Raw genomic sequence first — 17,085 nt, forward strand, 5'->3', positions numbered from 1 at the left:
TTAATTAATTGATTATGATTAATTGAACATGCATGGAAAACATTGTTTAAACCCTTTACAATGAAGATCTGTAAAGTTATTTGGATTTTTACATTATTGTTGAAATACACAGTCCTGAAAAATGGACGTTTCTTTTTTTGCTGAGTATGCATGTGTGTGTGTATATATATATATATATATATACACACACATACATACACACACACTTTTATTAATAATACCCTAAAAACTTTATAATGCACCGACCCACCAAAATAAACGAACACAAATAAAATGAAATAAATAAATAAATCCAACCTGAATGGCTATATTCACCATTTTTCCACAAGCTTATTTCATCCTGATTTCACTTTAATTAATAACTACCTACCTGGTTGCACTGTTGACTGACAAGAGTCTATAACATAGTGTCTGTTAAAGTTCGCACTGACTCAAAAAAAAAGAAAGGATATGTTGATCTAGTTTATTAAAAGAACATATTTACAAAAAAAGAAATTAAAAAATGCTTCATAGTACAAAGCCTAAAGGGGAAACCAAAGAATACCCTAATAATAGTACAGTGGCAATACAGACAAAATGATGACTTGTTAATTGATGATGCAAGTCTAAAAGAAGTATGCAATAGTTTTAATGCTACAAACAGGCTTAAGGCTGAAACGGAAATCTTTTCTTTGTTCCTACTCTAGCAAACATTTTGACTGTTATACAAATTTAGCTTAAGTTGCAGTTTCTAAATGTAACCAAATATGTATGCATGATCAATTTTATACCTTTTCTACATGAAAAACAAAAAGGCGTACATGTATTTTATGTATAGAACTCTACATAACACCGAAAGAAATTATTGTTAAGTGTCTGTACAGCAAGAGAGATCAATGATTGAGGTGGGGTGAAAAGGGGGTGGGGGGATGTGGGCTATATAAAATTTTCCAACTACAACTGGAACTAGACAAACATGAATAGCAGCAGACTTTCTGGCGAGTTCCCCATTGCCTCCAAAGTGCTTGTTTAACGGTAATTGACGCATAGGGCCCAACCTTCATTACTCAACATAAGGCATTTTACAGGCAGTAAGGTGCACAAGTCTTAGGTCTGGAACATTCACACATCAGGTCTTTACAGGGCTAAATAGTTTCCCCATATATATGACCAACATGCAGATGCAGACCTTCCTCTGTGTAAGTTGAAGAGGAATGGAAATTCTCTACCTTAAGAAATACATGCAAAACTGAAATTCTGCAAAAAGAATGTGACCATGCAATAAAAGCAGTCCATGGTCAGTATAAACTGACAAGTTTTAACTGAGATTTTCAGTTGCTCTGGGTGTTTCTTCCATACAAAACTATCTTGCTTGTATCAGAACAGTGACAAGCAATCATGGGACATTGCAATTGACAAAACATCTTGCAAGCAAAACAGCACCAATGTTCCTCCCATTGTGGGACACTTATTTTTTGTAAGCCGATGCTCAGTTTAGTAAATGGTGAGACTAAGAGAGCGGTTCATCTTTTTCCCAATAAGGCGAGAGTTCCTGGAACTGGATTGGATTGTAGAACGTGTCAGGACTCTGTCTGTGGATAAAACTTTTTCCTCTGCTGCAGCTTTTGCAAGCTGGGCTTTTTTCAGCTCCCTGCGTGAAAAAAAAAAAATTTATATATATATATATGCAAAGTTTATTTCTAAGCATTAGAAATAAGTCAATAACCTTAACAGCCAAAATTAAGTAAGAGCAGTGGTTAATTATGATAAGAATTTAATTAAAAGTGAAAAATTTAAATGACCTTTACTTATTTGCCCTTGCGATCTACCAGTATATCAAACTAGTCTTGCTTAATCTAAACTATTTATAATAGTGCTTTTGCAGGAAATTACATACTTTTGGAGCAGGGCATTCTTGAATTTCTCTGCATTAAGTTCCACGCGCAATTGATCAGCATTCATCCTGGAGGCAGTCAGCAGAACAGGGTGCCTTATGAGGTCAGAGGTCGATGGCCGCCGTGTGGGGTCAGGGTGAATCATAAGCTGTAAGACATTTTAAACATGTAAGTACTAAACAAAGCACAATTAATAATAATAAAAAAGAAGATATTCTAAAATGGCTACAGTTACAAAATAATGCACTGTAATTAAGATATAGATTTATTTTACCTTTAATAGGCTTATAAATTCTTGAGAAAGCACTTGTGGGATATGGGGTAGAATTCCCTGGCGGATTTTGTGCCATTGTTCGCCATTGGTTGGCAGTGGCTCAGCTCCAGATGCACTGACGACAGTCAGAGCCAAAGCAAAGATGTCAGCCTTTGTCAGGTTCCTATAGTCCTGAAAGGAACAGCACCATAATCAGTTTATCAAGCAGGAAACCCCCACCACTACAAAAACATCATTACAACCTATGATCAATATATTTAATAGCTTGGTTAAATATCATTCAAGAGAACTTAATTAGAATTATTACTCTATATAGCCAAAACATAGTGGACAAATGGACACCCAAACAGGGACCATCCACAGACTAATCCCACAATGCTTGAAGCCCATAACTATATAGGATGGCTTAGTGTATGTTAGCATTAAGATTTCCCCTCACTGCACTTAAGGTAGCTAGAACAAACCAGTTCCAGAATGACAATGCCTCTGTACACAAATAAAGGTGCATGAAGACATTTGTTTGCCAGTGTTTGTGTCAAAACCTTAAACGGCACCCACAAAGCCCAGGCTTAAATCTCATTTGAGACCTTTAAGATGAATTAGAATGGTAAGCACTTCCTATGACTTCTTGTCCGACACAAGTACCTGACCCTTACTAATGCTTGTCAATGATTAAGGCTATTAAAAGCCAAATAGAGGGGAGAAAGAGGAAAAAAACAAACAAAAACCACACAATTTTCCAAAACTTTTGCCTATAGAAAATACTTGAACAATTAGCTCCTGAAATACAGGGAAATCTCATGAGGAGGTGCTACCCTGTGCATGAAAATGTTCCCTTTACTTCTTAATAAATAAGAAGTCCCCCCCCCCCCAAACGACCTTTACAAAATTTGGACTATAAAAGTAAAGCACCATTACCTCCTGAAGAACTTCATTAGCCAGGTATCTGCTGTCACCCTCCTCAACCTGTGGATTGGTCACCCTGGTCACATGACCCAGGTCACCTAATAAAGAGATTGAGTTATTCTGCAATTCAGCAAAATTGTACATTGCATATAAAGGGTGTAGTCAGTCTGTGCATACCTATTTTGTATATCACATTTGTGCTGGGCCCATCTTCCTCATCTTCAAACTCCTCAACACTCACTGCTGACTTTCTTGAAATAAATATGTTACCTGAAACAAGCATACAAAATGCACAGACAGGATAGTGAGCCTACACCTAATACTTCCAGTGCACTTTAACAAAGAGGAAAAAGAAAAGACAGCATAAAGACATAAAAGTGAGAGGCATTTTCCTAAAATCACTATGACTGTATTATGTAGAACGTGTGATACGATGGCAAACATTTTTAAACACAAAAAAAATAAATTGGAAAAACTGAGTAACCAAATATAACACAATGGAATGTTTTGCATAGCAGTAAACAGCAAAAGAGAAAAAGCAATCAACTTCAAATTTCCCTGTTCTCCCAAAGTACAACATACAAAAAAAAAAAAAAAAAAAAAAAAACACTCACTTGGCTTAATGTCCATGTGCACAAGTGCTGTCGAGTGGATGTACTTAAGCCCACGGGAGACCTGCAGCAAAAGGTCCTTCAGTTCCAGCTCAGACAGAAAGTGCATATGTCTGTAGTTCTCAGCAATAACATCAGACAAGGTGCCCCCATTGCAGTACTCATTCTGGATAAGCATGTGGTCATCCTCGGCCCAGGCAGAATAATATCTCACCACATGTGGGTGCTGTCCAAGAACTGCATGTGCATAGACCTCACGAAGTGCATTTTGCCTGTGGTTGGTTGCACAAATCAAAAAGGCACAGTAAGTCTCTAATTCTAATAACCTGTGTAAATGGTGTACTAATTATGAATTAAATGTAATGTTTTTAATTGTTTTAACAATGGACACAGTAACAAAGCAAACATTATAAATTAGAAAACACAACGTAGAAATAATATATATATTAGTGGTAAAATTTATAAACATCAGTAATCAATCACTTACTCATCTACAGAACCCGCCAAAGGCTTCTTGGAACGCTTGATCGCATATATGCAGCCATCTAGTCTTTTCACACATTTGTACACGGAGCCAAACTGTCCAGAACCAATTTTCTCTAGTTCGTGGAACTCCGATGCATATCTTGACATCATATTACTCTCCATCATTGTAATTCTCTGTAAACAATGAGGGTTTATTACAAGTTTAATCACAAGGTTACCACAACTTGTACTTAATATACTGTTTAATTGTTTGCATGTGGTGGGCAGTATGTAGAGCTTTCTAATGAGAATAGATGACCAATTAAAGAAATATATACCTTTGAAGGTGGAATAATCTCATCCTCAATCTCAGCATCACTTGCCTCCATATCTTCTCCACAGGAGCTGTAAAAGGACGGGATAAAAGGTATTTCATATTAGACACCAGGGGGCAATCGAGAGACCTAGGGGAAGCACATGGCGTGGTGGAGGAGTGTACGTGAGGATTTGGTTTCTTGCCAAGTTGTACTGCAACCTGGGCAATAAACGGATTTAACGAATTTATTACAACCTAAACGTGTAAAGGAATAATGTCAACGCCATAAAAGCTAAACTAACGCATACATTTAAATAAGCAAAGCTGTTAGAACAAGTCAAAGAGCTTACTCATTCCAGTGAGAACGCTTTCTATTGTTTCTTTGTTGAGTTGATGATTGGACGACCACTGAGTCAGGGGTGAAGGGGTTAATGTTGACCAGAGGTGTTTGGTTTCGCCTTCCGTCGAGACTCGCCTTTCCTTTGGAATCCACATTCTTGAAAAGTGCGACTCTCCTGCTTGTAGAGGCCGACGTACTTGCTCTGGACAGCAAACTCTGCAGATCGAAGATCAGACATACATTTTGAAACACTAAATATTAAGGTTAAAAGACGTGCATTACAAGCAAATATGGACAATGCGCTGAGGACAATGAGATTATTCACTGCATATGAATTTTTACATAACCGTAACAGTCTAATAATAACGGTCTCTGAGCACTGAATTACCTGGAGGCAGAAACTTTTTACTTGCTGAGACAGCAGAAAAAAGTACTGAACAGATCACATTCAAGTTACACGTTTGTCTTGATTTATTTTGCCCTTTCTAATGGTAATACAAGTCACCTGAATATAAGCATCCCTCAATAAAAAGTTAAATGGGTCTCTGTATTTGGCTGCTGATAACTAAGATACATGTTTACAAATCGGGATAACTCCAGTACGAACCTTTGGGGTGTGTGGAGTATCAAAAAGTCGCAATTTTCTGAAGGTTTTATGGGGTGGTGTATCAGGACAGTCAGGAATGGGAGAGCTCGAGCCCTCGACGTCGTCCTGAACGCACGTCCTCTCCGGTGAGCTGTCGTATGCGCGAGGGCTTTTCCTCGGCGACGGCGAGATTTTGCCACAAAATCTCATTTTTAGGTGAGATGGGGAGCCGAACCCTTCCTCGTCCCAAGACTCGGCGTCGTCGTCCTCTCTGGTGCGGCTCAACGGGCTGCTGTTCAGCTCATCGGGTCTCTTATCCGTGCTGCTTCGCCGCAGAGACAACGGAGAATCCAGCTCGGTAAAGCCAGACTCCGCTCCGGTACTGCTGTTGGCCTCCTCGATACTGTCCTCTTCGCCATCGCTATTTGAAAACTGCAATTTCTGGCGAATCGGTCGAAGACTTGGAGAAAAGTCTGCGTGCCGTCGGCAGCCAAAACTCATTCTGCTAGCCAGCACAAACTCTCCGCTGAGAGTTACACAAACACAACAAATGGGCAGACGCTGTCGTAAAATTAGTCCAGACAAAATTAAGTCAGGAGGCTAAAGAAAAATAACTTAAAACGTTAATTTAGGCATATCTGCTAAACCTCGGAACACTTCCCTTTGGCTAATGGGAGATCTGAGCTCCCCGTAGAGACCTGGCGGCTACTGTATCTAAGTTAGCTAGCTAGCCACCGTGCTAACAAGTTATTTTAGACTTGTCACATTAATTAAAAAAAAAAATTCCTGCGTGTCTTAAGCCGTCGACTGGCGACGATATCGTCCAGTGGCCACCCCAATATCCACAGAAACGGGATGGACGAGCTCTTACCGACTTAAAAAAATAACTTGTAAACCACTAAGCACGAAAGCGAACAAGCTTGAAAAAAAAATGGCTTCTTCTCCGACTCTTCAAATTCCCCAGACAAGTCAGTGCGGTAAAGCGAAATCTTATGTCCAAGAAAGACAGTACGGCGTTAAAACAGCAAATTAAAAACAACAAAATGCAAAGCCTTCAAAATTATATCTAATAAAGAAAATTTTGTTTACGAAAGTCGTTTGAATGGCGAGCTACTCCTCCCACCTACAACAAGCGTGGTCATAGTCTTCCCGCGACCGTTGGTCAAATGACTCACTGTCGACCAATCAGAGCGCGCCGTACAGTTTGAATGATGGGCGGCTCCAAAGCGTCGACGTCATCGTTGGTGCGTTTCGTAACCTGGTCGGAGACGGGCGCTGTTCTCGACTGGCGCGAACGCCGCGCTTTGATCTCTCTCTCTTATCTCACTCCTCTTTAGTTAATCAGAGGCCGTATTATGTCATGGAAATTAAGAGTTTAGAAATACATTCAACGTACACTTAACTAAGTAAAATTGTATCCATTAATGTAATACATCTGCAATATTATGAATGCTCGTAAGTAGATTTAAACTTAATAAACCAAAATTAATTTGAACTGTTGTGGCATCTAAATCAAAGACATTTCTGACTATGTCAGGTTTCATACATTTAAAATGTATGCAAAGTTCATGAATTATGTATATTTGGAATGTGGGGCGGTCCTAGATTAGCCACGTGAGTTTCGGTGTGCGTGTCTCCACCCATCACAAGACAAACATTCCTAGTCTGCTTAATACAATGATTCATATGTTTACATATTGGCTGCAATGCTTTGGACAATCTAGAAAGAGTTGAATATTTAATCTATATGGTTGGCTAACAACTGTCCTAAAAAACTACAGTGACAAGGCAGAGAATTAAACTGTCTGGGGTATAAGGACACACCCACTTTGTAGAGGACCTGAAAGCACTACAGGCATTTGTATAAAATGTCTGGTTGTATAAAATATACAGTACATATTTTAAACAAACAACACTTTGTACTTCATGTTCTAGGGCAAGGGGTGGTAACCTCTCCTGCCAGATTTCACTGGTGCAGATTTAATAGTTAATTTATTTCTACACACAGTAACTTGTTGCTAACAGATGATTCTTTTTTTTTTTTTCCCACTTATGACACTGAGCATTATAAACATCCTACCAAAGTGACTGCGCCTGGTACACTTTAATAGTAACACTCAAATACCAACAGGTTAATGTCAACATTGTGCTAAAATGACTAAATAATAATTGGTTCCTTTGGACTACAACAGCAATTACATGGTAGGTCCATGAAATGGTCAAGGCGGGTATAAATAGAATGTTCAGTTTTCATTTATTAAGATCCTAAAAAGTCAAGTATTCAATAGAAGAATCAAATAAATATTTACAGCAAAAACTCCAGTTTCAAAACATTATGTACATAAATCCACACAAAAATATATTCAGTCCTCTTCAAACAGAACAACCATAATCCTTGCAAACTTTTTTTTTTCTGGATACTTGACTTTCTCAGTTGTTCACTGCAAGCACATGCATGCGCACAAACATCTGGCACACACATGTTGTAACTGCTTAATTCAAGGTCATGCTTTAATCATCTAGGCCCGGGGTTTCTCCTTGTTGAATGCGAGATGCGATTCTGATGGCCTCCTCTAGTGAAGGCTGATCAGTGAGCTAAAAAAATATATATATACATATATATAAATAAATACATAAAAAAAGCAAAAAAGAAATATAATGGAATACTTAAATTCACAGAACAAATTAACCATTTTACAAAACAGGTTTCCTGTTATGCAATAGAAATTTATTTGGAAAGTTTTTAGGACACCTGAACAGGCTGAAATTTTAAAAGTTACACCCTTCGTCATAATTAATGTGCAGCTAGCAGTACAGCAAGATGAGTTTCATGCAAATTCATTATTTTGTTATATAGGTTGTTATAGCTTTCAATCTTATCGTTTTTTAATAAAATAAAAAATCAGATGATTCACACATTACACCCTATAACTGCTTGAAAATTTACCAAATTCACCCGATGTTCACTCAGTAATAAGGGTCTCTTATCAGATGTAATTAACAGATCACTTTAAGATGATTTGATAATTAAATATTAAATAAGTGTATGAAATCCCCGGGAATTCAAAGAAGTGACAATTGGGTCCAAATAAGGATTAATTCAGAACAGAAAAAAAATAAATTGCTATTTTAAGCTTAAATTAAAGGTAAATCTAACAGTCTGGCTCTAGTACAGCCATGGAAGTCAATTAAACTGAAGCTGAGGAAATAAACATAAAGCTGAAAAAAGCTTTTTTTTTCAGTTAAACTCAATCTGCTTTACCACTACTGTTTTCATCACAGAAAGAAATCTTGGTAATTCATCAGGTGCACTTTAAATAGAATTTAGTTGGGCCTAAAATCATTAAATTACCATGCTTATAATCATAGTAAATAATATTTAAATTTTGAGAACACTGTGTTTATGTACCTGCACAGCAATGTGTGTGCCATTAGAGGTAGCCAGGAGAGTAACTGGATGTGGGCTGGTGGATACCACCGGCTGCTGCTGCTCCTGAACCAGCTCTCCATCCTCAGTATGAAACACAGAAAGATCTGGTGTCACAATTGCCACCTACAACAGAAGTTAAACCCAAGACACCCCAGAAAAAAGCACAGGTTAGCCAAGCTCAGCTGAATGAATGTACATATAGATAAAACGAATAATTAATTTGAAGAATTTTGAAGCAAACATGAATCGTTACCTGTCCTTCTGTGCCATCTGCCGAAACCATGGTGACAGAATGACCTTCTCCAGATGAGAGCATTGCCTCATGAGCAGGTATGGTTATAGTTGTTCCTTCTTGAGTTACCATCGTTATTGTGCCACTCATTGCTTGAACGTCTGCCTGAGAAAAAACCTGAATGGACAGTGCAATTATTAGTTATTCATATTTTGACACAACACATTATTAGTTACATTGTAACCAAGTTAACACTTGCTTAAGTTTTATTGTGTAGGCCAGAAAGTGAAGTGAGAGGCACCACCTTCAGTAAGCATTTTTGGTAAAGATCAGCCACAGTGCAAAATGAATGGATTCAGCCATTCATACCTCCCAAACGGTAGTTGCAAACAGAAGACATAATATCCTGTAATTTTTTATGTGGGCACGCAAAATTGAGTGAGAATTGGCATGAAAGAGACAGAGGTGGATTTTGCTGATTCACTGTAAAATGCAGTTCATTCTCTATTCAGAGAGTTTGGAGCAAGTTAAAAAATAAAAATAAAAAAATAAAAATAAAAATTAATAATACAGTGGAACCTCGGATTACGAGCTCAATTCGTTCCGGAAGCAGGCTCGTATTCCAAAACACTCGTAAACCAAATTTAATTTACCCATAGGAAATAATGAAAACTTAAATTATTCGTTCTACAGCCCAAAAAAATAAATACATAAATATAATTAACACAAAATATAAAGTAAAAATAAAACAAATTAACCTGTACTTCACCTTAATTTTTTTTTTAAATATATCCCGACAGATAAGGGTTTTCGTTTGTGCACGCAGGGTGTATGTGTGTAAAATGTGCACACACACACACACACACACACACATTAACGGGTAGACCGTTTTTGAAACCGTTTAAAAATTAGAAAGGAACATTCCTAGTCACACTCACGTGAGCGCATACTAACAGGATCACTGCTGTAAGTAAAACAACAACAACAACAAAAAAATTAAACAGCTCCTCACCTTTGAAAACAATCGCGACAAAGAGGAGTTTGCATGTTTATTTGGCAACCTAAGAAGAGGGGGGCTGAATGGGGGCTCGCTCGCGTTTACAGCCTCCTTCTCTCAGGTTGCCAAACAAACACACAAACTCTCTGCCTAACACAGACACAAACACACACGCGCACTCAAAAACACTGCAAGCACTAAGACCCAGCAGGGGAGACGATAGGTCTCGGCTTTACAGCTCCCCTTCTCTCAGGTTGCCAAATAAACACACAAACTCTGTCGCGATTGTTTTCAAAGGTGAGGAGCTGTTTAATTTGTTTTTTGTTGTTGTTTTACTTACAGCAGTGATCCTGTTAGTATGCGCTCACGTGAGTGTGACTAGGAATGTTCCTTGCTAATTTTTAAACGGTTTTAAAAATGGTCTCTCCGTTAATGTGTGTGTGTGCGCGCGCACGTACATCACACACACACACACACAGTGTGTGTGCGTGTGTGTATTCACTCAGCAGGAGAGGCAATTACCTACAATTCTGCTGCAAGAGAGAGAAAAACCGTTGGCTCACTTGTGATGATGTAACGCTCGTTGTTAAAACAAGAAGCGCATGCGTGAAACATGATACTCGGTGCTCGTAAACTAAGACAATGCTCGTTTTTTAAGGCAAAAAGAGGTTTTTGAGCTCTTTGATGTGACATGTCTTGTTTTCAGATTAAACCCAAAATGAAGCTGAGAATCACAGAAGGAAAAGTATCTATTGACAAATATTTAGAATTTAAAAACTGTGCATTTTAGACCCCCAAATGTACCTGTCCCAATCAGTCAGGAACGGTTGGTCTGACCGTTTTGATATAGGGTTTATTGAACTTGACGCAGATCTGGACATCCAGTCCAAGGTGAAATCATGGGAATTGTGTGAAAACCAATCAGTCCAATTCCTTAGAGAAGTAAACGGTATTGGGCCATACAATCTGCACTAATTGCATTACCTTTCTTGGACATACTACGACTAATAACAACAACAACAACAACGGCAATAACTATATTCAACTACAATTTTTTTTAACTGTCCCAACCTGTTGTGTGCCATCCTGAGATATGAGTGCTACGTGCTGCTGACTCATGATCTCGGGTCCTGCTGAACCCTGCTCTGATCCTCCATCCTCCTCCACCACAGCAGGGGTAAATGTTAATGCAGGGTCATCAATAGCCTCTAAACAAGATTTAAAAAAAAGAAAGAGAAAAATAACATTAACAGTTATTATGCAGCTAGGGTTATTATTGCATTGCAGTTACAAAATATTTGATAATAGATTTTGGTAAATTTCTTGTTCGGCAAATTATGACAAGCTGATAAATACTGACTATGTCAATTAAATTTATGGAAAGGTCATTCTCAAAAATATCATCCCACAACAAATCTACTCAAAAAGTTTTGCTAGTATTAAAACAGCTCCAATGTGGGTGACTGACCAGGGCTAATTAAATTAACCAGTGGTCACCTCAGAGCTTTAAGTAGTTCTACACATTTAAATTTTTTGTTTTACACCAACCTGTAGGTGGCTCAAAGTAGGCCTCCTGCTCCTCCTCAATGGGTTCAGTATCATTGTGTGCAGTGCGTTTGTGCATGGCTAATGTGGAGATCTGCTTGTAGGTCTTCCCACAGTGGTTACAGTTGTAGGGCTTGCAGGGTGTATGGACCACATGATGCTTGTAAAGACTTGAGTACTCAGTAAAGCGCTTATCACAGCCAGGCACAGTGCACACATATGGCTTCTCACCTAAAAATGCAAACAAAATGGCAATTATTATTAGATTTGGTTCTCCAAAAATGATGCTGGTTTAAATACCCCTATCTTTACATAGTACAAAAATGTAAGTACCTGTGTGGATCCTCATGTGATTTTTGTAGTTGGTGGCACTGGCGAATGCTCTTCCACAGTTGGGTTCAGAGCAGTAGTAGGGCCGCTCACCAGTGTGTGTTCGGATGTGAACCTTTCGAATATTTGAAGTGGTGAAAGATCTCCCACAACCTTCAAATGGGCACTTGAAAGGCTTCTCACCTTTAAAAACAACCATAAGGAATTATAAAACTTTCTTATAAACCATCACATAACAAAAGAGGTCTTTATTAAATAATACTAAATGCTCGTCATTGGGCAGAATATACAGATAATGTACCGGTGTGTGTTCGTGTGTGTTTTTGTAGGTCTCCGGATGTCTTGAAAGACTTAAGGCAGTTGAGTTCCTGGCAACGATATGGTTTTTCACCAGTGTGTGTTCGAACGTGACTTTTTAGGCCATATCCTGTTAGACAACATAAAATTAGTAGGAATAATTGCACAGAAAAAAAGGTTAAACACATTAAGAAACACCCATGTGATACAGTACCTGTCGCAAACTTTTTTCCACATCCCAGGTGATCGCATATGTAAGGCTTATCCCCAGTGTGTGATCGTTCATGCACCTTTTCAAAAGAAGAAAATTACATTACCTTTACCCAACAATAATGATCAAATAATTAGGGCATTACCTGAAAAAAAGTTAACTAAAACAACTATTCTTGCTTTAATTTTGCTAAAAGTTATAAAGCATTACTTTTAAATGATGTGCTGTTGTGTAGAGTTTGCCACAGCCCTCATGTTCACAGCGAAAGGCTTTTTCCCCAATATGTTGCACTCTTGGAGACCTACCCTCTTGACCTTGAAGTACAATCTGCGGACAAAAGACATACCAGTCATGCACAACACCTATGTTATTTCCAAGGTTCTAACAACCATATAAACAATGGCAAAACTGTTCAGAAATAGACCTGAAGTTACCTGCATATGCACACTGCCATCAGTGTCGCCTCTACTGAGCAGCCCTGTGCTACATTCTGTTGCTTCCATCTGCAAGGGCAGTTCAAGTATATTAGAAATACATCAATTTGGCAGTGACTTCACTTTAATACCAAAATAGACATTCTTATTTTTTTTATGTGGGTGATGGGTATAAATTTAACCTTGGCAGAATACTGTTCTAGCACACTGATGGTGTCAGGGTCAATAGTGCCCTCTGCTTGCAGGTCTGCCACTGTGCCATCAGCCTGAATAGCTAGAATGGTGCTCGACTGGGGCATGTGCTGGATGTAGGCAGTTGTACCATCCTCCAACTGGACAGCTTGTAATCCACCCTGATCATATGTTTCTGTAAATAATATATGTCTTTGTTATGTTTAATTAAAGGTCAGCTTTACATATGCTGTAGAATTATTTGGGCAGATGGCAATACTTGGTCCATATTCGTGATTCAATTAAAGTGAGAACATAATTTGACCCAAGCGTATTACAAGTTTGCATAACAAACACTGAATACCAGAAGACAGATTAAAAATGATACAAGCACATAATGAATTCTGTATGTCTGAGACAAGGAACAAAATACAAAATGTTGAAATGTTTTAATGTTTTCAAGTTTCAAGTTCTGCATTCTTTGCTTAAGTTTTGTGATTTTTTCACATGCCTACAAATGGTTTGTTTACATTTTCTATAGGTGAATTTCTGACTAGTAAGTGATTATTTCTTTAGAACCATCCTTCTCTCCAAACACCTCCTCCCCAAAAGCAACTTTTAAATAGTTACTAATTATTTCATTAATCTTTTTGACAAAACAGTAACTGCTGAGAAATATGTACCTTTGGGTGCATGAATGTATGCTGTTGTGCCATCCTCCAGCTGCACAGTTTGGCCATCCTCTAATCTTAGACCTTCTCCAACTAAAGGTTATATAAAGTTTAAGAAATATGTCTTTCGTCATTAAGGAGATGAAAGAATGCATGCTACGCAAATCAAATTATAAACAAAGTGCAAATAAGTAAATAACCTGAGGTAATTTTAGGCCTGTGGAAGGTACCTGCTTTTGGCATTGGTAGGTGCTGCACATATGCCGCAGATCCATCCTCCAACTGGATCACCTGTCCTTCCATTATCTTGTTATCTTAAAAACAATATGAAATAATAATATAAAGACATAAGACACCTCTAGAAAAAAATATTCGAAAAAATCATAATGTAATATACATATTAACATTTATTGATTATATTGAAATGCACAATAACAGAGTTGAGATTATCCCATTTCTATACCCTTAGGGCTGTGTTGTATGTATGCTGTGGAGCCATCCACCAGAGTCACTGCCTGCAAACTCACTGTATCCATTGCCTCAATGTGGTCACTGTCTGCAAATTGAAAGTTGCGAGTTACACACGCCTGCAGAAATAAATCATTGTAAAATACGTAAGAAGAAGCATACTGAAAAATTTTGGCCCACCTGCAACTGTTACAGCCTCAGTGAGGCAAAGGGTGACCTGCTGTGGGTCACCCTCAACACTTTGGAACTCCATGCTCTGGGTGTCCCGATTTACCTGGGCCAAGAGCATGGTCTACCTGTAAAAAGCAAGCAAAACTTTTGCATTTGCAGACTGAAACATGTTAGTACTTTTTGATGAACAACAAAAAGTTGTTTCTGATTTAAAGGCATGTCTATGTCAATTTTCATTCATACGTTGGTTCTGAGCAACAAGGTTGTAAGGGCAATGCAGTGTAGACTGGGAAAACCAGGTTTTACTCATTGTGATCATAAAAAATTGCTTTAACTGGAGTGATTGCATTGCCACCTCACAGGTCCAGAGTCCAGGCTTATGTTATCGTTTTTTGGTAGAGTTTCACATAAAGTACCAGTCAAAGGTTTGGACACAAGTTTGAATAAATTTTCTACATTTTAGACCAACAAGGGATTTTTTCCCCCAAACTATAAAAAAACACAAGTAGCACATTTATCTCAATATTAACTGTTTAAAGGTATGAATATGTATTGCATATTTTGGATGCTTCCATTCTGCAATGTTTTACAATGTCGAAAGGAATAAAAATCAGAAAAGACCATGGAATTAAAAGTTGTGTCCAAACATTTGATTGGTAGTGTATTCATATGTCTGAATTTGTTTGTAAAAGAATGAGAGTATGGGCTGGTGTCCAGTTCTAGGTGAATCTGCCTATCTTGCCCAGTATTTCTGAGATCTGACCAGTATACAGCAATTACTGCAGATGAATTAACTAAGATCTGTATTTTTTCTGTTGTAATTTTATATTAAATAGTATACAATCTAAACATTCTACAAAATTATAAAGTATGGTTTTAAACTAAAGCTATATCCAATAGAATAGGACTACCTGATGGAAAATTACCTAAAGGTGTCATTTTAGATTAAGGTTTGTAATCAAGTATCCAGTCAGGTGACCTTAAAAATTTAAACAAAGAATCCAACACATCTCAACACAATGGCACAACTGTTATAGCATATACTTCAGAATATCAAAACATTCACTTGTAAAACATACGTGATTTTCAGATTAGAACGGGTGGATTCTCTCGGGGAGATGTCAAATGCCATTACAAGCTTTTCTTTATGTGATTTAAATATGACGAATTAACCTAGACCGGTTTAAGATTGTCCTAAATATCTTTGTTAAAGGTTAGTAAACCAAGAGAAAATAATAAACGTCAAATACGCGCCGTTATCAGTCTAGCTAACCACTTTAGCCTAGCTGTGCCAAATATGATGCTAAGCATCCTTGCCCAAGCTGAAAGAATGCTCTACGAATATAATTCTAATTCTATAGATATAAAAACACTAACGTTAATTATATCGGCTCTTTTTTTGGGATAAATGAGTAAAATCAGTTAGCAAAACACACCCCGTTAGCTACCTATCTAAGTAGTTGCCACCTAGCTCTATGCTAGTTTGACATGTTAGCAAACACGTTAAACATGCAGGTTTTAGGTTCTTTTTAACATCTGCACGAGGCTTACGCTATATTCGATGTCATAATAGTATGTTATCCAAGTCAATACATTTAAGTGTTGGCATTATTAACGTTTAAACTGTTATGCAACTATATAAAAAAGTGGCTGTGAGCAGGCGCTAGCTCCAGTAACTTGAAGAAACACAGGAAGGTTAAGAACGTTGTAACCGATAAGAACGCAGTGTCCAATTGCCTCTAATAAATAAAACATTGTTTCCCGATGCATTTGAATTGTTTTTATTGAAAATAGGCTTCCTCCGGAACTTCCATGAGATTTCCATCAGCACCTTCTCCCTCTCTGCAGTGACCGAGGAAATAAGGCACACTGGGTAAAAACACATTTATATACTAACCTCCAAAAATTTTCCAACAATCCCTTCGTTCGACCGCCATGCATCAGGGCAGGAAACGCTCTGCAGAGACTACAACCCCGGAACATGAATAACGACAAAATACCTCTCAAAGGGCGGGATGTAGTCGAGAGATTGAGCTGATATGATTGGCTCTTTAGCAGAGAGAACCGTTACGCTCGTGTTTTGATTGGCTAAGAATATTTTAAGGGCTTAATATCCGTGAGTATTCAGAGTCAGGGGCACCATGATCACGCCATTCTGGTCTGGCTCTTGTATTGTTTGGCGAATAATAAACACGAGTATTATCTACGAAAATATAGTTTATTTAGGGAGACTAAAGTTTATTTTTTGACGGATGCGGAAGGATACTTTTTAAACGCTTTTACGTTTGCTGGTGTAAAATATCTCGGAAATGCTTGGTGAACAACCAAAGTTGTCAATGTTTTATATGCATGATCGCCGCCATTTTGAATTGCATGTTGGTCATAAGCAGTGAGGTTGTATGGGCAATGCAGTGCACGCGGGGAATTCCGCACAGAGGATTTTTTACTTGCATTAAAATTTGAAAAAAATCTGTAAGTGACTTAATGAATGCCCCGAATTTATTGTTGGCAACTAACTATCCACTAAATATTTTAATATTTTAACAGTCGTAAGCTTAATGGAAATGTTATGCAGCGACATCATTAAGTCAGACCTGTTACAAACTGATATTTCCAATAGCACAGGGGTATAAACTTATAGAAAAACAATATTTGTCTAAAGTATAGTTATCTTTTAAAAGGACAACTATAATGTCTTTCCTGCTTTTAGCTAAAGGTGTCAATTTGGGTTATGGCTTATCACCTGCTCATATATC

The 17,085-nt window shown here is 37.9% G+C and overlaps 2 protein-coding genes across 4 annotated transcripts; both read right to left on the reverse strand.

The window, feature by feature from the left end:
• Positions 1-449: 449 nt before the first annotated feature.
• Positions 450-6,517, reverse strand: wee1 (WEE1 G2 checkpoint kinase). Its single transcript, XM_053499711.1, has 10 exons — positions 5,394-6,517; positions 4,797-5,002; positions 4,469-4,535; positions 4,153-4,325; positions 3,669-3,937; positions 3,232-3,324; positions 3,067-3,152; positions 2,149-2,319; positions 1,877-2,022; positions 450-1,630 (listed from the first exon to the last, which is right to left on the reverse strand). Exons 1-10 carry the CDS (start codon positions 5,871-5,873, stop codon positions 1,474-1,476), a joined length of 1,848 nt encoding a protein of 615 aa, XP_053355686.1. The 5' UTR covers positions 5,874-6,517; the 3' UTR covers positions 450-1,473.
• Positions 6,518-7,600: 1,083 nt separating this feature from the next.
• znf143b (zinc finger protein 143b) lies at positions 7,601-16,330 on the reverse strand. 3 transcript variants are annotated; one of them, XM_053500731.1, is made up of 16 exons: positions 16,227-16,330; positions 14,339-14,454; positions 14,154-14,246; positions 13,891-14,004; positions 13,703-13,783; positions 13,031-13,215; positions 12,849-12,917; positions 12,625-12,741; positions 12,418-12,493; positions 12,208-12,333; positions 11,910-12,089; positions 11,580-11,807; positions 11,103-11,239; positions 9,056-9,211; positions 8,782-8,925; positions 7,601-7,967 (listed from the first exon to the last, which is right to left on the reverse strand). In XM_053500731.1, exons 2-16 carry the CDS (start codon positions 14,445-14,447, stop codon positions 7,884-7,886), a joined length of 1,899 nt encoding a protein of 632 aa, XP_053356706.1. In that variant the 5' UTR covers positions 14,448-14,454; positions 16,227-16,330; the 3' UTR covers positions 7,601-7,883. The 3 variants fall into 3 exon arrangements, with proteins under 3 accessions (XP_053356706.1, XP_053356707.1, XP_053356710.1); XM_053500732.1 differs by lacking the exon at positions 16,227-16,330 and adding an exon at positions 15,409-16,193; XM_053500735.1 differs by lacking the exon at positions 16,227-16,330 and having other exon boundaries at positions 13,921-14,004; positions 14,339-16,193.
• Positions 16,331-17,085: the final 755 nt, after the last annotated feature.

The sequence above is a fragment of the Clarias gariepinus genome, chromosome 7 (genome assembly GCF_024256425.1).
Source record: "Clarias gariepinus isolate MV-2021 ecotype Netherlands chromosome 7, CGAR_prim_01v2, whole genome shotgun sequence".
Lineage (NCBI taxonomy): Eukaryota > Metazoa > Chordata > Actinopteri > Siluriformes > Clariidae > Clarias > Clarias gariepinus.

Coding starts and splice junctions, on each gene's coding strand:
- wee1 (XM_053499711.1), bottom strand. CDS start 5,873: ATGAGTTTTGGCTGCCGACGGCACGCAGACTTTTCTCCAAGTCTTCGA. Junction 2,320..3,066: donor CTAATGAAGTTCTTCAGGAG/GTAATGGTGCTT, acceptor TGTTCCTTTCAG/GACTATAGGAACCTGACAAA. Junction 1,631..1,876: donor AAGAATGCCCTGCTCCAAAA/GTATGTAATTTC, acceptor TTTTTCACGCAG/GGAGCTGAAAAAAGCCCAGC.
- znf143b (XM_053500731.1), bottom strand. CDS start 14,447: ATGCTCTTGGCCCAGGTAAATCGGGACACCCAGAGCATGGAGTTCCAA. Junction 14,247..14,338: donor TGAGGCTGTAACAGTTGCAG/GTGGGCCAAAAT, acceptor TTCAATTTGCAG/ACAGTGACCACATTGAGGCA. Junction 12,918..13,030: donor TAGAACAGTATTCTGCCAAG/GTTAAATTTATA, acceptor CTGCCCTTGCAG/ATGGAAGCAACAGAATGTAG.